The sequence below is a fragment of the Oreochromis aureus genome, linkage group 16 (genome assembly GCF_013358895.1).
Source record: "Oreochromis aureus strain Israel breed Guangdong linkage group 16, ZZ_aureus, whole genome shotgun sequence".
NCBI lineage: Eukaryota > Metazoa > Chordata > Actinopteri > Cichliformes > Cichlidae > Oreochromis > Oreochromis aureus.
Genome location: NC_052957.1, coordinates 33294906 through 33317350, shown reverse-complemented (window position 1 = coordinate 33317350; position 22445 = coordinate 33294906). Strand labels below are relative to the sequence as shown.

At 41.9% G+C, this 22445-nt stretch overlaps 1 protein-coding gene across 3 annotated transcripts in view; it reads right to left on the bottom strand.

The window, feature by feature from the left end:
• slc37a1 (solute carrier family 37 member 1) overlaps nucleotides 1-22080 on the bottom strand; it is a 24107-nt gene extending 2027 nt beyond the window's left edge. Inside the window, exons 1-19 of one of the 3 annotated variants that reach the window (XM_039600407.1) lie at nucleotides 21943-22080; nucleotides 19362-19611; nucleotides 14687-14768; nucleotides 11557-11677; nucleotides 11268-11346; nucleotides 10643-10778; nucleotides 9232-9308; nucleotides 8368-8534; nucleotides 8085-8137; nucleotides 7898-7972; nucleotides 7410-7448; nucleotides 6309-6431; nucleotides 5187-5277; nucleotides 3387-3449; nucleotides 2860-2945; nucleotides 2009-2057; nucleotides 1071-1144; nucleotides 873-951; nucleotides 326-423 (exon numbers count right to left, since the gene is read on the bottom strand). In XM_039600407.1, the coding sequence (XP_039456341.1) occupies nucleotides 326-423; nucleotides 873-951; nucleotides 1071-1144; nucleotides 2009-2057; nucleotides 2860-2945; nucleotides 3387-3449; nucleotides 5187-5277; nucleotides 6309-6431; nucleotides 7410-7448; nucleotides 7898-7972; nucleotides 8085-8137; nucleotides 8368-8534; nucleotides 9232-9308; nucleotides 10643-10778; nucleotides 11268-11346; nucleotides 11557-11677; nucleotides 14687-14768; nucleotides 19362-19417 (1548 nt within the window). In that variant the 5' untranslated portion in view covers nucleotides 19418-19611; nucleotides 21943-22080. Of the gene's footprint in view, nucleotides 1-325; nucleotides 424-872; nucleotides 952-1070; nucleotides 1145-2008; nucleotides 2058-2859; nucleotides 2946-3386; nucleotides 3450-5186; nucleotides 5278-6308; nucleotides 6432-7409; nucleotides 7449-7897; nucleotides 7973-8084; nucleotides 8138-8367; nucleotides 8535-9231; nucleotides 9309-10642; nucleotides 10779-11267; nucleotides 11347-11556; nucleotides 11678-13687; nucleotides 13739-14686; nucleotides 14769-19361; nucleotides 19612-21942 lie in introns of those variants that run through there. The other 2 variants (XM_031730342.2, XM_039600408.1) reach the window with 2 other exon arrangements.
• Between the last annotated feature and the right edge of the window lie 365 nt (nucleotides 22081-22445).

The following is a 22445-nucleotide window of genomic DNA, read 5'->3' as shown; positions in this document are numbered from 1 at the left end:
ACAAGGGTGAAAACACAACACCTGGCTTATTTTTCTCGTCTCTAGCTCCTGAGCTAAATATCTGACTTTTCACTGGTTGACCAGCTGGTCTCTGCATCTGTCTGCTCTTTGCTGCTGAGCAGGTAGTGACTGATGGATTTTCTGTAAACATCTGCTCGTTGTTACAAAAAACCTTTGGTTCAGTCGCTGCTGCTGCAAAGAGCTGGAAAACTATCATTGTGTTCAAAGAGGGCAGTATTCTGTGCTAATGTGGACATCAGTGTCAATTTTTCTGCTTTATTTTGTGAAAGTCATTTTCTTATATGATGGAGGTCAAAGGCCTTACCAACAGAGCAAGAAAGTCAGCAGTCATCAGCATGTAGAAGACCTGATCCCAGCCGCCTGCAGACAGCAGTCCAGCTAACAGGGGGCCGAGTGCTGCACCTGACATCACAAACATGAACAAGATTATTCGTGTACATGAATCCTGTCGTCACATTGCTAGATGGGATGGATTATAAATGAGTAAAAATATTACAAGGCATGCTAACATAATCTTTATTAAATGGTAACTAAACTGATATTTGTATCGTTTATTATCATCAAATCAAACAAAGCCAGAGCTTCATTGTTCAGCAACACTGAGCCAATGAGATCCTCTCATTACTCTGAACACACACAGCAGTTTATGCCACATACACCAACCTGCTGCAAAACAAGATTGTACACAAATTTAATATCAATTCTTGGCTGACGATTGATGCACTTGTTAAATGTAATTATTAACAATTATTTCCATCGTAGATATCACTAATAAGACCCCTGTCACATTTATCAGAGATAGAATTCTCATCCAAACAAGCCGTAAACATAAGCTGAGCAGCAGTACTGACCTACGGATCCTGTGCCATCAATGATGGCTGTGACTGTAGACAATGCTCTGGCGTTGCCTTTCAGGCTCTTGTGGGTGCCCTACAGCCAAACAGAAAAAAGGGGCCAGAGAAAAGACAAGGGGAGATTTATATATATTTATAAATAATGATATACAAACACAATTACACTGGAATTACAGTAGGGTTAAACATCCTTACCAAATCAGCAGACACTGCAGTTGTGATGAGCGCATACGGTCCATTCACTAGACCTCCGCACACTAAGAGCATCCCTGAAGCACACAGATTAAGGAAGTTTTATTCTGGATGTAAGGAATTGGAAATTCTGTAGCCACTGAAACCTGCAGTCTTACTGCTGGAAACAAATGCATGCAGGCTGAGGTGTTTGGTGCCCTCCACAAACCTGACGGTCACATCTAGCATGTGCACTTCTCTTCATTAGAACGTGTGTTCATGTAATTACAGTTAATGTGAGCTGATATTGCTCTGAAGACACTACATTGTTTCCCATAATGCCAACTTCCCTTGACCATGAGCAGCTCAGAGGGAATGAACAAGAGTCACCATTCATGCCACAGTAAACAAGTCAGTCACGTTTATTTAGATTTGATTGGAGATTCAATCGCTGACTGATAACCTACTGTAACAAATGCAACCAGCTCATGTGACTTCCTTTGTACGGACCTCAGCACCTGGAGACAAAGGGGGATATAACTCTAGTGCTGATATGAATTTATTTATTGTCCGTCTCGTGAATCAAAGTGGGAGCTGGTTCCACAGCAGAGGGCCTGAAAGCTGAAGCCTCCCATTCTACTGTTATCTTAGGAACCACAAGTAAGCCTGCAGTCTGAGAGGAATTTGATTATCTTCTGTTTCAGCAAACAACACATGACAGGTCTGGACTGCAGGCAGGCTTTTGACTCTTTTACTGCAGAGCCATACTACTGAAATACATTTTCAGGCATTTGCACCGCAGCATATGCTCTAAAAACATGCACTTATCATTTAGCATTTATTGATCATGGGATTCATTTACATGGATTACTATTAAGGAACGGAAAATTTTTCTAGGGCTACTAATTAACCATGATTCAGTGCTAGCTCTGACTGGCTGAGGAGTGATAGCTGGTTCTTACCAATCGTTGGCCCCAAACCAAACTGACTGATCATGGAGAAGCCGTAAAGCTGCAGGAAAAGAATAAAACAGGACAGTTAACACATCTAATATCACCTCATACTCTTATATGTAAGCCTTTTACTATATAAAAAAAAAAAAAAAAAATAGCATGAAATGTGTTGTAATCTTTGCTCCTCAGCAATTATACTCACTGGACACTTTATAAGGAACACTTGTACAAGAAGTTGTTAACGCAAATACACAGCCAATCACACGGCAGTAACTCAATGTAGACATGGTCAAGATGCTGAAGTTTAAACTGAGCATCAGAAAGGGAAAAGAGGTGATATAAGTGTCTGTAAACATGGCGTGGTTATTGGCTGGTCGGAGCTGATGATGGCTGATGTCAGATGGGGGTCACTCCTCTCAGCAGGAAACTGAGGCTACAATTACTGCCCAAAATTTGGACAACAAAAAACTGCACAGACACTGTCTGGTATTTTGAGTCAGTTTCCATGTGCTGTGCTCAAATGGCCTCTGCAGTCACCAGATCTCCATCTGACAGTGTGCCTTCGGGATGTACTGGAACAGAAAATTTACTTTCTAGACAATCAGCCAACTGAAGAACGTTTTGAGCACCTTGTTGAATCTATGAAATGAAGAATTACTGTAGTTCTGAAGGCAAAACAGGGCCAACCAGCACCAGCTACTACCTAATAAAGTGTCTCTGTCAAGTGCTGCACAGCAGGGGGAGCCAAAAACCTGGTCTAATGTCCCCTGTGCAGGCTTCATAATCAAAGAGTGTTTTCACAGTCTTGCAGCACACAGTGGACGATGTTTCCTGACTGTTGCAGTACAGTGAAGACTTACTGTAGGAGCAGCCAGCAGTAACATGACTGCACAGGTGGTGGCTCGCTTCCCCAATTTATCAGAGATCACGCCTGCTAAGATGCCCCCTATACGACAGAAAGACACATTCAGTTATCAGTCATCATAATACTTCATGGTAATCATATTGCACATTGCTTCATAAACCCTGACAGCTGGTCTCTTGCTATAAGTGTAATTATCACAGACCTAAAACCACAGACATGCAAAACATGCACGAAGCATCCAGGTCTGAAAGTGAAGCTGAACAGATTTTAATCCTGCATTCTGTCTGAAGGCCAGCAGGGAGAGACGCTTTCTGTGCATGCACAGTGTGCAAGTCTGTGGGAAAATGTCCCTCTGTTCTTTGGCTCAGTAAACAAACTGCATGGCTTCATTTTCTAGATCACATCCCTAAAACAAACACAGTCTCTACCTATGGGGACATTAATTTTCTTACCAAGCAGTGAGGCTGAAGTTCCAGTGGGACAGACAAGCATTAAACACAGACACACACAAACAGCACATACCCACAATTCCTCCCACGTCAAACAGTGTGGACAGATCTCCTGCCTTTTTGGCATCCAGGTGAGCTGAAACACACAAACAGAGTCTATTATGTCTTAGTCTGCTGACAGTCTGACACATGAGTGGACTGCTCACTGTAGAATATCCTGAGGACAAACCATCTGCTCCGTGATCTGTGAGAAGCCTGTCCAACTCTGCCACACTCTTTACCAGCCTCTTTCAGTTTAACATACTGGTTTTATATCTTCATAACCCAGTTACTACATTACAACCAGACAATAGAAAATTCGTTAACTGTGTTATATTACATGTTGACAATGTTTGTGGATTAATTACATTGTCAAATGAAACCAGAAGGTCACAGTAACTCATGCAGCTCAAGGTCCACCACAGTTTACATGTTTAACGTGTTAAGGACTGAAAGAAGGTTTTGTTGTCACTGCTGGCTGTACTGCACAAACAATGAGAATTAAAACCCGCTGAGAAGTCAGGGAGGCTTGCATTCATATTCAGAACAAATTCATCTTGTTTCACTGACCAACACTCTGGGACGAGTCTTAACAGCTGTGGAGGGATGAATGCCTTGCCATCGCATAAGCTCATTGGTCGCTGAGTCACAAAAACAAGTTTAATCAGCTATGCAGTGCCCAAAGAAACCAAAATGAATCCATCTTCACACAGTCCTAGTGGTTTCTCCTTTTCCAGTGTGAACTGGCCTTTGTTGACCAAACCAGGCTCATAAAAACTGTTTAGTTTATGTAAGAACCCGTCTGACTGTCTCACACCCACAGGACAGGATATTACCTACTGTTCTTTCACACAACACATCTAGTTTATAATAAATTACAGCATAGCAGCCAAACTTCGAACTTATGGTAACCTGAGCGTGAGTGTGTGTGTGTGTGTGTGTGTGTGTGTGAGTGTGTGTGTGTGTGTGTGTGTGAGTGTGTGAGAGTGTGTGAGCGTGTGTGTGAGAGTGTGTGTGGAGAGTGTGAGAGCGTGGTGTGTGTGGCGTGTGAGCGTGTGTGAGCGTGTGAGTGTGAGCGTGTGTGTAATTGTCATGTGTGTGAGCGTGTGAGCCTAGTGTGTGTGTGTGCGTGTTCACCAGTGTGTGTGTGAGCGTGCAGGAGAGTGTGTGTGTGAGCGTGTGTGTGTGTGTGTGTGTGTGTGTGTGTGTGGCGTGTGTGAGTGTGTGTGTGTGTGTGTGTGTGTGTGTGTGTGTGTGTGTGTGAGCGTGTGTGTGTGTAGCGTGTGTGTGTGTGTGTGTGTGTGGCGTGTGTGAGTGCCTTCCAGGCGTGTGTGTGTGTGTGTGTGTGTGTGTGTGTGTGAGCTGTGTAATAAATTATGTTTCACCATCCTTAATGACTAAAGCCTTCCACCCTTACTTAATAAATTATGACGCCCTTGTCTACACCCCCACAATGTTCTTCTAACTTATACATGGTTTTTTATACTGTTGTTTTTAAACTTGTCACTTTCTTGCACCTTCATGGTCTTGCTAGCTATATTTGCTGTGCAGGCAACTGAACAATGACAAGAAATAAAGTTCAAATGTTTCTTTTGACTGGTGTCACATTTTTTGCCAGGATAAATACTGCTGTAAACACTACTCCAGTCTCTCGGTTGGTCATATTTATTGCTGAAAAAAGAATTGCAAATTTACCCATAATTCAGTGTCCAGCTTCATATAGCCAACGTATAAATTTAGACATATTGGACGTCTGTGTAATCTGTTGATTTAGTCCACAGTCAGATTCTATGTTTGTGAAGTCGTGCCTGAGGGGTTTCTATGTGTTCCTCACCTGCTTTGGTGATGTAGAGCGGCAGCCAGAACAGGAAAGTATAGCTGACCAGCTTAGCAAACAGCAGACACAGAGAGAACTCCACCACTCCCTGCAGACAGACAAATGCACACAGTAATCAGATTAATTCATAAGTTACCTTAGACCTGCATCAGCTTGCAACTCAGATAAAAGCTCCATGGGTAATGTCTGTGAAGGTTCTCAGTCATCCAGGTCACCATAGTCAAAGGAGCTTGGAAAGAAAAGCGTCTGGACTTCTTTAAGTTGCTTGAAGACGTTTCACCTCTCATCCGAGAAGCTTCTTCAGTTCTAAGGTCAAATGTGGGGTGGCTGTAGCTCAGGTGGCAGAGCAGGTCAGCCACTAATCAGAAGGTCGGTGGTTCGATCCCAGGCTGCATCCTGGCTGCATGCCAAATATCCTTGGGCAAGATACTAACCCCATGTTTGCCTACTGGTGGTGGTCAGAGGGCCCGGTGGCGCCTGTGTCCGGTAGAGGCAGCCTCGCCTCTGTCAGTGCGCCCCAGGGCAGCTGTGGCTACAATGTAGCTTGCTATCGCCAGTGTGTGAATGTGTGTGTGACTGGGTGAATGACTGAATGTAGTGTAAAGCGCTTTGGGGTCCTATGGACTAGAAAAGCGCTATACAAATGCAGGCCATTTACCAAATGGCCGAGAGTCCCAGATTTAAACCCAGTGGGAGTATCCCCCCCCAAAGAGGGACAAAGGACCCACCCTCCTTTTGTCTGAAGAAGCTTCTCGGATGAGAGATGAAACGTCTTCAAGCAACTTAAAGAAGTCCAGACGCTTTTCTTTGCAAGCTCCTTTGACTCCATGGGTCATCACTCCAAAAACTGTCTAATTATAAGTCATTCAGTGTTGTTTCTTTCTCACTTTGAGAGAAAAGATCTAAAAACCAGAGCAACTAAACAAGATGATTCTTAAATCTTAAAACAAGACAAAGCACTCACACAACAATCTTACACATTCAACTCTTGCTTAGAGCATCACTCTTAAAACAAGATCAAAAGACTTTTGCCTGATAGAAGACTTTGTCGTCATTTGTTGCAGTGAAAGCATTAAGAGTGATGCAGGTGATGGACACAGGTTTGCATGTGTAACTTACTGGTATCCGTAGCGCTCCCATGAAGCTGATGGCAGACGGCTCCGACTCACTCTTCACCACCACAACCGGCTGCATGGGGATGCGCTCGCTGTCTCTGGGCAACAGGAGCTCTGTGTCGTAGCTCTGAGGGAGAGAGCAGAGCAAAGATCTGTACCCATACCCAGACCACCAGACAGCTGGAGAACAAAGGCGACCCCGAGGGGTCAGCATCGACGGCACCTTGGACTGGACTTTTGTTTCATGCTTCAAAATATTTTTTTTTTTAAAATTAGAACAGAACTACAGACCAGCTGCTGAAGATTATATTACAACAAATCAGATTTTTTCCTTAAATTTTTGACAGTAAAGTAAATGGAAAAGAGTCAACTTAGCCAACCTGCAATTTAAGACCAATTATTGAAAGATTGTGGTTTCTAATTAAATAACCAATGAATATTTCTCCCCTCAGATGGTACAGACCAACACACGTTGTGTCACCATGTATGTATAACTGTACAATTATGTCAACAGTTTGGTGTTATACTGTAGATGAGCAGGGTTTGCCAGCAGTGCATTCATTTAAAGGACCTAAGGATAAAACTCCCACTGATAAGTTTTGAAAGAACAGAAGCTGGTAAACCTCGCCCAACTACCTTCCAAACAAGAGGAGAAAAACAGGAGAAAAATAGAAACCCTGAGGCTGAATCCGAATGTCCCATTTTCCTCATATTTGCAGACTTGCTTTCTAAAACTACCTTCCTGTTTTGTCTGTGCAGACACACTGTGCTCTGCAGGGTAAGACTCGCTTTGATGACACTGTACAGATGTGGATAAGTACTATATTTAAATTCAAACATGTCCTTATAGTAATACTGAAAAAAATCATGGTCATCGGTCAGAGCTCCTTGTTGCAGTCAGAGTGTACTTGGCTACAACCCCCCCACCACTTTTAATGCTGACCCTTTCTACCTCCTTAGTAGAGTGGTTAAAACGTGAGTTCACCCTAAGCATTCTTCAGTCATTCCTCATGTCCAGACATTTGGATTCAGCCTAGCAGTGGTTTCACCCAGCATCCAAAGCTCTGACCACCAGCAGAGATGAGGAAATCTCTGAAGAACTGACCTTCCTGTTTTGAATACTATCCTTGTAATAATAGCAGACCTGAATGGATTACAATGACATAATAGAAAATGTTTCTGTAGTGCTGCATGACAATCGGTCTCATTAGATGCACACATGAAATTCACTTCTTCAGTATCATGGATGTTTCCAAAATGTGGCCTGTACAGTTTATTGTTCGACAGTCTGAAATGTGCCACCTGGAAACTTTTCACTGACAAAGTATTAAAGTTTTACTTGAACATGGACAGAAGGCTTGTAAGCAAAAAGATTACAAGCTTACAAAGTTTTGTTTGTAAGGTTGTAATCTTCTAGTCTGGTCCATAGATGTTTGGAAATACGGTACATGCTGTTACTTGGTGATTAGTTCAGTGGTGTGTGTGTGTAGGATTGGTTATCCATCATGACCATGTGATGCGTTATGGGTAAGGCGTGGCCTTACGGTAAGTACAGTAAATAATCTCAGTTTTAAGTTAAAAAATGAGACACACCTGATTTTTGTTGTCCTTGTACTGTAGATACACCTCTGTGTGTCCGTTCACTCCATTCCAGCTGTGGGTTGGGACCTAATTAAAGAGACAGATATAGAGTTAATATTACATTGAAATATAATTCATGCTTAATGAACCAAACTAGAGTCTTCTTTATAAGAAATTACAACAAACAAAAATTACTCACAGTCTTGCCTAGAGATGAATTTTGTGTATAGATGGTTTTTAGATCATTAGGATCTGGAGAATGAAAACCAGCAGGTTAATACAATATAATCCAGTCTGTTCTTCAAAGAGTCAACGCACTGAACAGACAATCACAGGAAGCAGACAGCCTCAGCTAACTAAATCTAAATGCATTCATTTCATTTAATAGCAAGCATTCTTTGAACAATGAAGAATGTGTGCACTTTGTGAACAAGAAACTCCTAATAACACTCATCAGAAAAATATGATGGAGCTGTACTTACGCTCAATGAGAAAGAGAAAGCAAACCACGCCCATGATGATGATGATGAGCCCTGGTACGATGAAGGACATGCCCCAGTTGGAGGAGACCCAGTAGCCGGCAATCAGAGAGCCCAAAATGTTTCCCACTGAAGTGTGAGAGTTCCACAGCCCCATGATGAGTCCACGCCTGACCCAGAAACAGACACCTCAGGTTCATACAGTGCTGACGCTGACAGATATACAGTCTGCTCCACAAGTATTTGGGCAGTAAGGAAAGGAAATCCCAGGATATTTGGAAAGAGTTGTACCCCCTGTATGCCCCCCAGTTAAGACACGACTACAGTAAGGACATGTATTCAAGGATCAATTGCTATTTAACTGCTATGGAGGCACACTGCTGCTCTTTTCACAACATCAAAAGTAACAGGACACCTGAGTAGGTAAAAAGCAGTTTTCGTTGAGTTGAGGTAAACTATACTGTTTCTCCTTTTTAAGCACAGACAGGATGTGATCCGATCTGTAGAGTGCAGTGGGAATAACATTCAAAGTGTCATTATATATCATTTGGAGAGAACTTTGGTTAGAGTGGAAGCTGTGGTGATGAGCTAAAATGAGCTTTCTCTGAAGGGTGTCTGGCCTCTCCCTTAGAGACAGGGTGAAGAGCGCAGCAGTTCGAGGTGGTTTGGGCATCTGACTAGGATGCCTTCAGGGTTAGGGGTTCCAGGCATGTCATACCGGGGAGAGGCCCCAGGGTATACCCAGGACATGCTAATGTGAGCTCCCCCGGCTAAGTGGAAGAAAATAGATGGATGGATCTTGTTTTTCCTCAACTGTTCTGCTAACAGCGAGTTTGCATTATACAGCCAGGAATTCTTAGACATTACCTTCCCTTTCCAAACCAGTTGCCGATACAGGTCACTACACTAGGCCAACCAGTGGTCTGAACCAAGCCATTGGCCACCTGCAAAATGACAACAAGGTGAATCACTGTACAGAACAGTGTTGTTATGTATTCCTTACAGGGTCACATGTGCACTTCCTCTGTATAAACATACACAATGGCAAGTTTATTGCTACGTAAACCTGTCATTGTGTATTTTCGTGTGCATATCCACCTAATGCTGGGCATACACTGTGCGATTTTTGGCCCACTTTGAGCCGATTCTTCAGTCGTGCGACAGTTTTGTTGATCCGCCCGAGTTTGGCCTTCATCGTGTGTCGTGCATCGTGCAGTATACATGGGGTAACGAGAAGTGATTAACACCTCACGACCAGCTCCCGATCATCAATCGTTTGCTCGTAAGAAAATCAAACCTGTTTGAAATCCTGTCAGCCGTCGTGAGGGTCACCGCAGCCTCTCACACTGCGCACGCACAAACAGAAAGACGGAGCAGCACGGCAGTGCAGCTTGTGATCCGGACACAAGTAATGGAGGTACAACTTTGGCAAGCTCATCCGAGCCTTTTCGATGTGGCCTCACAAAATTATCACGACCACAACAACCGTGAAAATAGTTGGATCTACACTGCTGCTCAATCACAGCTGCCTGATCAATGTTTTTCATTAGCAATTTAGCAAAGTTGATGGTGGTGGTGTGTGTGTCTGTGTGAATGAAAGACAGAGAGGGAGAGAGAGGGACAGATTTTCTGTTATAACCTTCATGTTATGGACGCACAGTGTGAGCACTCAGGTTGCATCAGAGCATCGGGCTGTATAGTGTGAGACCCTGCATCGTGACCTGCGAACTTCTAACCCCTGCGAGTCAATCGTGCAGTTTGAACAGGAGCTGAATAACGCGACTGAAAAAAAAAAAAAAAAAAAAAAAATCGCACAGTGTATGCCCAGCTTTACACTCCTATGTGTACTGGAGAGTCCTTGTAACTTGTAAAAGTAGTAGTAGTAGTAATGTCTCTGAGCCAAGTCAGTGTGATGTGAGGTTGTACCTCACCATCCAGCAGCTCAGTAATGCTGCTGAACAGTGAGGTCCACATCTGGGATGAGATCCCTGAGACATCACCCACTGTCTCATAAGGAGCAGGCCTTAATGTTATCATGACATCCTGCTAAAATGGACTAGCCTAACACATTGTTTTTAGGTAGGTTTATAATTGTCATTTTCATCAAACGACATCTTTTCATTCCTATCACATTGCCCAGTCTATATCAGTACAGACATCTAGAATGCTGTTCTTTTTCTTTACTATTGCACTCTGATGTGTGTTAAAGTGTTACTTTAATTTTTTGAGCTGTGTAAATGCACATATTATCCTATAAAATCATCATCCTGCGTCTCACCTGGACAAATATATAGAAGCTCAGGTTGTGGATGTTGTAGATGTAGCCAAGCCCAAATAGGCAAGTGAACACGCCACTGGCCAGCATGCCCACTGTGAGGTACAGACGAATGGGCAGGCGCTCCCCGATAATGCCGCTAGATGGATGCACAGTGATGACATCATATTAACCATCACAACACATTTCAGTACATAAAGTAGTTTAAATATTTGAGAGTTACTGAGAAAAAAAGTTCTGTAGTGGAATTTGGGGTTGGATAAAGAGGATAAATTCTCATTTTATTCTGGCAACTTGCTAAATTAGTGGTCGTAACACACACACACTCACTGCAGTGGTATATGTCAATGGGCTGCCGAAGGACTGACTGGGAATCGTTAGAATGATGGAAAACATGCTGGACTAGCTGGACTTCAGTGAAACCACAGTACACATAATGATGGAGGAATATCAAAGAATTTTTAATAATCTGACTAACATCACGGTGGGTGGCAGATGGTTAGTATTGCTGCCTCACAGGAAGAAGGTGCTGGGTTCAAATCCACTGGCCAGCTGGGGCCTCTCTCTTCATAACCAGTTCACATTTACTGTGCAAAATCATTTCCTCCTCCACATCTTCCCATCTTACCTCAAGTACATTCCAATTGCATAAGCACACAGAAAGGAGTAGTCCATGGCTCCCAGCAGCTGTTTGTAATTGCTTTTATCTGTAAATATGGGAAACAGGTGTTTAGTTCAGGACAGCTCATCAGGTTTTGTTTATCTGCGAGGTTTTTGCTCGACACTTTCATCTATGTTTTGCATGCATTAGGAGTATTAAGAAACCTGCTGCTGCTGATGATGCTGTGGCCTTTAGTGTAAACTTGTAACACTATAAACATTCCAAACAGATGAAAACATCTCAAGAAGACACAGACCAAAAGGTTTCCAGCTGCAGTCGACATCTGTGTGCAGAGATGACAGGGAGGGCTGCTGGCTGCTGCTGGATGCAATGATGGCTGCTTCACTGACGGCTGAGCAGTTCTTATGAAGCTCACTCTGTCAGCACAAAACCATTAAGGCACACAGGAAACACAGGAAGAAGAAACGGGGTCTTTACTGTGATTGGGTAACTCAATAAGAAGTGACAATTTCAAAAAGATAATGCTAAAACATAATTGCTTGGTGAATATTTTAAATCAAGCACCTAACAGTTTCAAAATCAAAAATCAAAAAAGCAGCAGCTGAGTGTTTTTCAGTTCTTAGAGACTCTTCCAGTTAAAGGTCTCTAGTTTTCTGAGGTTCTTGGACACACAGAGCCACACACTGCTCTTTTGAGGTGTGTTTAGCATCACTTTCCTGATGTAGAAACCATCCTGCTCACTTCTCTGGCAGATTGTTTAATTGAATATAGTCTTCCCTAGGGCTGCTCGATTATGGCAAAAATGATAATCACGATTATTTTCACTGAAATTGAGATCTCGATTATTTGATGATATTTATTTAACAATAACAATGTATTGAATAATGGCTTTAAAGATTGTCAAAAAATAATATAAAATAGTGTGCAAATACTGATTACAGTGCAAATGTTTGCAATATAAAAATAAATGAAAATGTAAACATCTATGTTTAGTGAACTTCAAAATACTGCACAATATTTGATCCACGTCTGACTCCATGAACCCATAATGTTTCCACCAATGTTCCCTCAAATATTTCATGTGTCTGAGCGACACACAAACTCCCTGAGCGTCCCTTGGACCACTGTGAGCGACATCAGACGTGTGCACTGTGGTCACGCCAGCATCGAATCCATCCAAGTTACATGGTTTATTAAAATAATCAAATTACAGCATTTACATTTATGTTAGACTACTTTTAATTAACTGCTTTACCCACTTACAATGAAAATTTAAAAAATCCTGTTCATGACCTGTGTAGTATCTTAACACTATTGGAAGTAAAAATAACTTGAACTCCAATTTTGAAAACACAACTTTCTTTCTTTTTTTTTTTCCATAAAGCTCTGACTTGTATTATGAGTCTGTGGTCTGGGAGAGAGTCTGTAACTCTGTCTGCCAAATACAGCATATAATGACCAATGTTGGGCAATTAATTATATAGTTACTTCTTCAAAAAGTAACTCAGTTTGGCAAACAACAAAGTTTTTGCAGCTATTTATTTTTAAATGCAGCCAAGGCGTTTTTAAATAAACATTTCAAACTATTTACAGAACAATCAGCTGTTCTGCATCAAATCTGATGCCACACAAATTATTTGTGCCACTCCAAAAATAATTTCTGTCCACTATGAGATAAAGGAGAACAACAGCCTGATACCTGCAGGCCTGACAACAGGAGATGTATCACTGCTGTAACACCTGTAACATTCAGCAGCCGCCTCATTGTTCTGACACACACAACAAAACTACACTACACACACTAACTACACAAGATTTGTGCTAAACGTCTCAAAGCTCTCACACCTCAGAACACCGCCGTCACTCCTAAAACTTCCCCCCGTTTCTTAACAACTAGACAACAGGAAGAAAACCAAACATTGCAGATATTTTTATCATAACTCTGGTTTTACGTGGCCGATCAACACAATTTAAAAACTGGTATAAAGTCCACACTTTTCCATCAGTTCCATCAGTCTGTCCTGCTCACATCTCCAATGGTTGGACACGTTGTCATTAATGTGGCTTCACTGCACATCAGCCACGCCGCTTTGCTAGCTAAAACACCGGTGTCGGCACATAAGGACGCTGTCATAGCCTGTCAGCGACGTTGATTGGCTGCGTATATACGAACGTGAATCGCATTATTGGCTGGACTATGGGATGAGGTGGCATCGTTCTAATCCCATACAGGAGCAGCCAGTCACTTACTGACTAACACTGCAAAACAGAATTGTTAAAGTTTTAATTTTAATTTCAATTCAGGTTAATTTTTTTTGTGCGCAACGCAGATTTTCTGTGCGCAGAGACCGTGCCAGCAGTGCGCAATTGCGCACGTGCGCAGCTTAGAGGGAACATTGGTTTCCACACCACTGAAGTCGTTTTACCTCTTTTCAACCAACGGCACTCTTTCTTCAGCAGCCATTATCCTCTCCTCTCCAAATAACTTCTGCTTAGCTTTCCGAGCTTCCCTCGGGTCCTCTTAATTGTTGTGACGCGTGTTCGAAACGCAGAGAGGTGCGCTCGATTTGCCACACGGAGCAGCGCGAGAGTAAAGCACGAGGGAGGTGCTAATAATCGGCTCAGTCATTTTTAATGATCGTTGAAAACCCAAATCGTAATCGAGATTAAAATTCGATTAATTGAGCAGCCCTAGTCTTCCCTGTTCCACTGGCATGATCTTTCCTGCCCTTCACTGGAAGATCTGAAAGACCCGTCTTCTCATGAAGCCTTTTCTCCCTGACATTTTTCAACCAGTTTATTGTTCTATGTGGTCAAAAAGTTCAGTTCCCAGGACTTCCAAAACCAAATGTTCATGTTCATTCTATTTCCTCCATGATGGTCACAGTAGAGCACACCACTCAGCATCTACTTAATCTTTCTCCCACCTCCATTGATTTTCTATGTTGAGTTCTTTCACAAATTTGTCCCGGCTGCAGACTGCATCCATTCCAGTTCAGTGTCTTTTCTTAATCAGATTACAAATCAAGCTTCTATGCTACCTCTTTTAGCTTTCTTCTGTTCTTTTCTTTGGGGGAGATTTGGACGTTGCACAGAGCCCAAGGCTGCTGCTGATTAAAAGGACCATTTACACTCGCTGGTCGTAACCAGTGATGACTGTAAACAAGCCGTGATGGAGCCCAGACTGGAATGATGAGTTTACTTTGTGTGTGTGTGTGTGTGTGTGTGTGTGTATACATGGGTCTTGACATATAAATAACTGCTACAAACATCTGTAAAAGTGTTCTTTTAATTTTTTGGAGCAGTGTACAAACATGGTTTAATAACAGGTGCTGCACAACAGCGAATAAACAGCTGTTCCTGTTCCTAGGCTGTGTACTACAAACATTAATGCCATGTACTGTTTCTGGAATACCATATCTTACCTTGACGATACTAATTGGTTTCCTGGACAGGTGGAAACTGGTGTAGAGCAAGAAGGTCAGGATGAAGGTGAGAGCTCTGTACCTGCAGGGAGAGCACACAGGAAAGCAGCTCTGAGAACTGAGGGAGCTCATAACATGGAGATGAGGTTTGAGATGTCCATAATTATGAGTCATCTGCACTACCTCAGATACAGTGGGTTGCAAAAAAGAGGTTTTGGATTTCAGGGAAACTATAATTAACAAAAGGGGCTGTGTTCATGTAGCACAACCCCCCACTGTGGGAGTGACAGTGTCACAGTGCTTTATTTTGTGCTCAAATGCTTTCTAGCTGTCAGGAACAAACTCACACCTTGATGGGCCAATGTGGAGTTCAGTATCTGGCCTATGTGATCTGGAGGAGCAGAGTATCAAACCTTCCTCCAGACTGTTGGGGATGAGGGTGGAGAGGTGCAGGTGACTTGGCCAGTGCCATTTCTCTTCTTTGTTTAATAATAGACTGTTTGAAGAACAGGGGTACAGTGCACTTAGAGATGGACAGGCTGAAAAACACCATGTTTACAGTGGCTGGCTGGTTGGAGTGAAAGAGGCATTTTAAAAAATAGACTGAATAAGTGAGCACAATTACAATACAATAAAGAACACGTAATTGTTCTAACTTATTATTATAGTTAGTTATAGTATAGTTAGTTATTAGTATTTAGCTGTTGGGGTGATATTTGTCAACTTATGTTAAGTAATTATGGAAACGGTAAATCAGTCATCACTGTATGCAGTGTGCTTACATTTGTGGTGGCGGAGTGTGAAAGTGCTACCCTAATGGTTATACATGAAGCTATTCGGTCGCCCAGTATGGTGACTGGTGACTGTTTGTCATTGGTGGCAGTAACAGTATCAGTCATCCAGGATTAGACTATGGAGCCGACCGCCCAGCCCAAGTTTAAACATTGATGTAGTTACTGTGTTTATAGATGTTACTCCACATCGCAAACTGTAAAACACACAAAGGTTCATTGCAGACATTTTGTGGCCCTACAAGCAAATATTGCAAACTGATTTGACGTGCCACACCTAGCTGACCAACGCTACAACATATGTAATTAAACAGGTGAAATATTTAGGCACGTAGAGTGAGCTAATTAATATACAGCTGAGCTATGAGAAGAGATTCTTCTCCTGCAAACAAAGAATGTTTGCAGCAACTATTAGTCCTTTATTTATCCAGGTAAAACTCATTGAGGTTAAAAATCTCATTTCCAAGACCTGGCATCAACTGATTAAATGTATTATATGTTACAATAAGCAGGAGGAGCTGTAACAAGAGACTGGAGCCAACAAATTCTATTACATCCTGTAATAGAATCCTGATATCCTGTACCTGGATTGTGTACTTTACTGTTTGCGTTACCTCAGTCATATTTACTCTCGTCTTTGCTCACACACGTCTGACTTGAGTGTAAGGTCATTTGTAAGCAGAGGCTGGCACAAGACAGAAATAAAGTCAAATGCAGTCAAATAAGCCACGTGAGAGAAGGTGTGGCTGTGCCCAAAATCCACATTTCATTTGACCTGCAGTGCAGACCATGGTTGGCTTTACCAGGCTGTGCAGCAGAAACTCAAAATGGGCCGAGAAAAAGTTAGATACACTCTCATCCAGCAGTTGAGCAGCATGTGGTTAGTATGTTGCAGCGTGCATCCTGAGCACAGCAGGATGACCAAATCCATCATCAGACAAAACAGCTTGAAACCTGACAGATACAAAGTGCTCACAAACCACCAGGTGTGTTAGGCTGTAAATGTCTCACTAAGAAATATAAGATGATAACTGTATGAAGAGAAATGTTCAAGGGAAACATAAGACATTGAAGTTCCTTCCCCTTCATTTTATATACTAATTTCTTTACTATGCAAATTTCTGTTGGTGTTCTTCTACTGGAAACTGAATTTCCCAGAGGAGCCAACCTGAGGGATTAATATAGATTTTCAGAAAACTTGACCTCTGACTTTGATTTTGAGGTTGAGGTCACAGATTCACACCTGTGGTGTATCTACTAAAGTTTATATTAGTTTAGAACTTCACAAACTTACATGTCCACGCCGCCCACCTGCCTGGCGGGGTAAAGAGAATACCCCATCAGCCTTTTACAGCTGAGGGGACAGACAAAGTCCCACTAGCAACAAATTCCTCTTTTAGAGACATCTGTGAGTTAAGTCATTGATTCCAGCCATGACAGGTCTATAATTAGCAGACAATAGGTTATATTATTGCTGAAATTTATGCTACATTTAAATGGGATGTCTTCAATGTTTAAACCTGCTGCATTCTTGAACTTACATGCTGGTTAACAATTTGTCTTTTTTTCCCCTTCAAATAATAAGAGCTGATATATCCAGTGCACAGCAGTGAATAACAACCACATCCAGCAACAGTTTCACCTTGTAGCCAAGCAGAGCAGCTGTGCTTCCTACCAGCTGTTGTATTCTGTTAGCATGGCTTTGTAAGATGATTAATGAGCCCTACATTTAACACATGGAGCGTCACATCATTGCTCCTTTCTGTATCTGCATTGTTACCCTAAATTGGGAATTTATTATCGGTGGCTGGGACCAACTCACTAGCTGTTCACAGAGGAGTGCTCAATTATTCTAAGTGATATAAAAACAAAAGTGAGTAAAAAAACCCAAACTCCTACCATAACCTTTCAAAGGCTTAGTGAAGACAGTGTAACTAATGAAACCTTTACAAACCCAAACACTATGTCAAATGTCTTAAATGTGTGTATTTGTTATGCAGCAGAAAGAGAACTTTGGATGTTTCAGAAAGATTAAATAGAATATGTTTCCTATAATGTCTGTGTCCCCCTGCCTTTACTGAAAAATTATTGAACAAGTTTGTTAATAAATCAATTGTTAAATCAAAGTCAGGATAACAAAAAATGGGTTTGTTCCTGTTCATTCCAACGTAACTACTAAGACGATATTTCTGGATGTGGGCCAAAGCCTACTTTAAAAAAACTGATCTCTTAAAAAAAAAAAAAAAGAAAGAAAGAAAGAAAGAAATCCAAGTTATTGCTGTTCCACTTATTTAGCAATATGGAAAGAATATTTAAAAATCTTTCCACAAAAATATTATAAATAAATCAATCACAACCAAAAATGACAAACATTCCAACGTATTTTCAGAAACCTGAAAGTCGAGTCTACACAAAGCATCAGGTATTTGAAACTAGGTGTAAGCACAGGTAAAACTAGCTCCCAGGAATTTCTGCTGACGCAGCTCCAACAATGCCACTTTGCAGGCTGCAGCCTCAACAGCCAACTACTACGTCACAGAGGCAGAAACTCACTGCTCGACCCTGTACAGTAAACTTTACAGGGTGATCAGAAAGATCAGCTTCAACGTATGCAGAGGGTACAATAAGTACTGAATGTGCCACCAAATTTCTAAGTAAATATATTTAATTTATTTAAATATTTAAATATTTAATATTTTAATTTAATAATAAGTCCATAAATTATGTGTAATAATGTAATAATCACGCTTAGTGAAATGTATTTAATACTTCATACAAAAGCCTTTGATGGTGATGACAGCTTCAGGACACTTCCTGTGTGAGGAAACTGTCTCATGCATTGCTATTAGTTTCATATTAGTCTCATCCGACCACACTACTTTCTCTCAGTACTTCACAACATGCTTTTTCTCCAGCAGTGTAGTCTTGTGCGGTGAGTTTGCATACAGGCCACAGCAAATGTGACATTACTTATTGTTTCCTTTGAAACAATCACACCTGCTGATTATAGATCTTTCTGTAGCGCTCCACAAGTGTTCCTTGGCTTCTGGACAATTCTTCTGATAATTCTTTTCACTCATCTGTCTGAAATCTTGCAGAGAACAACTGGTCATTGGCATTTTTGGTGAAATTAGCCCCAAACAATGCTCACTGGCACCTTCAGTAGTTTAGAACTTCTTCTTTAACCAGTGCCATCAGTATGTTTTGCAGAAACCATCACATTGCGCAGGTTTTGAAAGAGCTCATTGGTTTTGCCCAGTATGAGATGTTTCATGTGTGACACCTTGGTGATGAACCAGTTGGGACTGAACCAGCTGATATTAATTTACACTAAGTGACAGGCTTGTTTTGTAATTACTGACAGATTTCAGCTGGTGAAATCTTTCCAGGTCTTTTTGCACCTTTCTTTCTTTATGTGTTTCTGTACCATTTCCCTGTGTCACTTTCATTATTACACATAATTTATGGCCATCTATGGTTTGATGTCTTTACATGTGCGGGCTGACCTGACTCTACCTACTGTTAACACGTCAATGCCACACCCTCCATCAATTTTATTCACAGGCTAAGTACAGGACCTGCAATATGACTGGAATAGGGTATGTTTTATTAGTATAATATAGTATTTCCTGTATACAGATTTTCATGTAACCAGTATGCACTATCCACAGATCGCCTTCTGCTCATCTCAACTCAAACAAACTAAAGAAGCCATATGAGCATGGACCCTGTGACATCATATAGGAGTAGAAATGATAAAGAAAAATACACATTCAAATTGACAGACTCTCTATAGAACTCGTGACTTAGTAATAGACGGACAGAGCAGAAAACGTATACGTAAGTGAGAAAGAAAAACAACAGCCAGTCCGATTTAAACTCACCATTGGTCCCTGTCAAAGGACACCAGCAGGCGGACCCCTGGAGGAACAGGAGCCATGTTTGAACACAGGTATGGACAATCCCACTAACAGGCAGCTAATGAGGGCTCAGCATTCAAATCTCTTCACGCTGAAGGAAATCATGAAGTACATGCAGACATGGCCCTGCTGTCTCTGTTCATATCCATCTTCAAAAGAAACTACAGTCAGCTGATCCACAAAGCCATGGAGCTGATTGGAAGATGTCAGCAGCCTGAAAGGACGAATAGAACAGTGAAGAAGAGATAATGCATTACTACCCAAAGGTTCACAGTTTCGGAGAGAAAAAAACGGGAAGATATTAAGAGGGCAGGAAAAAGCCTAGTTTACAATATGACATGTTTTTACTGCGCAGTTTAATTCAGATGCGGTCTTCAGCTTCATACTACCTCACAAACAAATCCTGAGCTGATTGACTGTGTCTTGCTAAAATGACTCGACACTGATACACAAACTTGTACTTTTGAGAACCAGATTTTCTGAATTCTTGCTAACGAGTATGAAGTCTCAACTTTGCCTGGGCTAAGATGTGTGAGCCCATTCATTCCACTGAGTTGGTCAAATTGACTTCAGGAGGACACGTGGGTCATTTCAAATTAATTTACCAAATTTCACAAAGATTCCCAGTTTGACCACCTCTGATTTCCCTGAACAAAATTCAAGGGTGATGATACACTTTTTAATAGGAAAACTGATCAATTGTAGCCCTACACTATTATTAGTTTGCTCATGAAAAAGACTTCTGCGATAGGTCACAGAGGGATTTTCAAGACTTTTCTGTGGCTGAACATTCAACAATATGATATTATTCTGTACTAGGGCTGGGAAACATTAATGGATCATTATTATATCATTATTATTCATTATTATTATTATTATTATTATTATTATTATCATCCACTTCACATATTCACATAGAAGCTTCTCTAAAAGCTATGAACAGAATCTGTAACAGGACACCAGGACAGCCCTGGTAGAGTAAAACACGTGTGCAAGAATGAGTATGACTTATTGCTGGCAATGCAGACCAAGCTCCTGCAATGGTTATACTGGGATCAAATGACTCGTAGTAACAAGCCAGACACCCAGACTCCTGAGGTCAGCAACACCTCGCCTGCATTATACACCATGCGAGTAGGACACTGCTTTGCCCTCCAGAGTCACTTGACAATTTGCTAGAGTAGCTCTGAGGCAGGCCGAAATTCTTTTTTCATGGCCTCCCGTCACTCCTTCCACACCTGAGTTTTTGCTTCAGCTACCATCTGGGCCTCAGAGCACCTGTCAGCTGCTTCCTAAGTCCTACAGGCTGAGAAAGCCCAATAGGACTCCTTCAGCTTGACTGCTCGCTTCAAACAGATGTTGGAAATCCCCGAACTAGATGGTCGACCTCTAGTTCAGGGTTGGTTACCACCATGACAGTGAACAGCCTTGCAGCCACCTCAGCAAAGGAGTTGTAGAACATGATGTGCCCAGCCTCCCTCCGGAATGCTGTCGAGGTTCTGCCGGAGGTGGAAGTTGAAGATTTTACAGACCGGCGGCTCTGCCAGCACACAGGTAAAATTCTTAAAGCAAAGGTGCCTCAAGAATGCCAGGTCCAAAAGGAGATGGCACTTAAGACTCTTAGCCTTAGCAGATATGGAAGACGAGAACACGAGAAGTGGTTATTAGAATATTCAGGATACAGTGGATACAGTGCCTCGCCTGGGCAAGAAAAACAATGCTACTAACAACATGCAGAGAACTGTCATCATCCACCTCGGCATCCAGAATGTGTGAGATGAAGCTGATGAAGATGCAAAGGTCTGTAAAGAAGTGAAGAGTCACACTTCAGAGAGTCGATTACTCCCCGAAACTGAAAGTAAAAAGTAGTCTGACATCAGCAACGCGATGTCAGACTAAAGTGATCGGCAAACCCAGAAAAGCGATATTAGATGGGAGTGCATCTTCACTTATAACAAAGCAATCAATGTATTTCACTGCCGAGATCTCGATTAGCTACTAGCCTTTCATAATCACAGTCACCATATACACTCATAAATCTCAAGTGACATCAATGTCACATGATATAGCTCACTGGTTTAACAACCTTCTGACATTTTAACATCCAACAATACAGGCACAACTCTCCTAACAGCGTGGTCACCGTTTCTGCTTCCTTGAAAGAATGCAATATAGCTAGAAAGGATGATGTGCTTCCTGTGCTTTGTATCAAACAACACGTCGGCCCCCGGCGACGCTTACTCGAACACGGATGACTGTATCCGTGTTCGAGGCTACTACACCGACTGTGAGATTTGGCGACATTTTTTCTTCCTATTGACCTTTGTAGCTATATCAAACCCGCCCTGTAAACCGTAAACCATTAACAAAGGCAAAACGAGAGCCTCCAACGTCTCGGAGTAGCGCTTTCATCATGTGGGAGACAACAAGGTGAATATAGCCGAGCTTCCGATTCATTTTAAAGACTGCTAGCTGAACCACTACAACTGTGGTAGGAGCAGACACCCAGCTGCAAACGAACACGCCATAGCTGCTCAGGGCTTACCTCGGAGGGGGAAACTAGCGCTTCACGTCCGTTCCAGGTTTCCCTTCAGTGACATACCCTCCTCTTCCTTGTTGTGCGAAAGCTGGCGACGAACTGTCACACACTCGCGCGCGCGCTCACAGCTGGGCTGGCCGGGGCTGTCGTTGACGTCATCACCGCTCCCTCGCGTTCAGATGACCCCTGTTTAGCTCGCTTCAGGGCTAAAACCAACTCACTATATAATAATAATAATAATAATAATAATAATAATGATAATAATAATCTTGTGAAAAGAATCATTCAAACTCACATGGGATATTTCATGTTGAGCTTGAGTAAACTACAAATGACAGGAGGACCAGGGTTAAAAACCCCTAACACAATGTCTAAAACACACACACACACGCGCGCACACACACAAAGACAAATAGAAACAGCTAACGACTCTAGTGGGTCAAAGTGGTCTTCGTTAAGACCAGTTTATTTTGTTTTTCTTTAAACAAAGTTTATGACATATCTCTAAA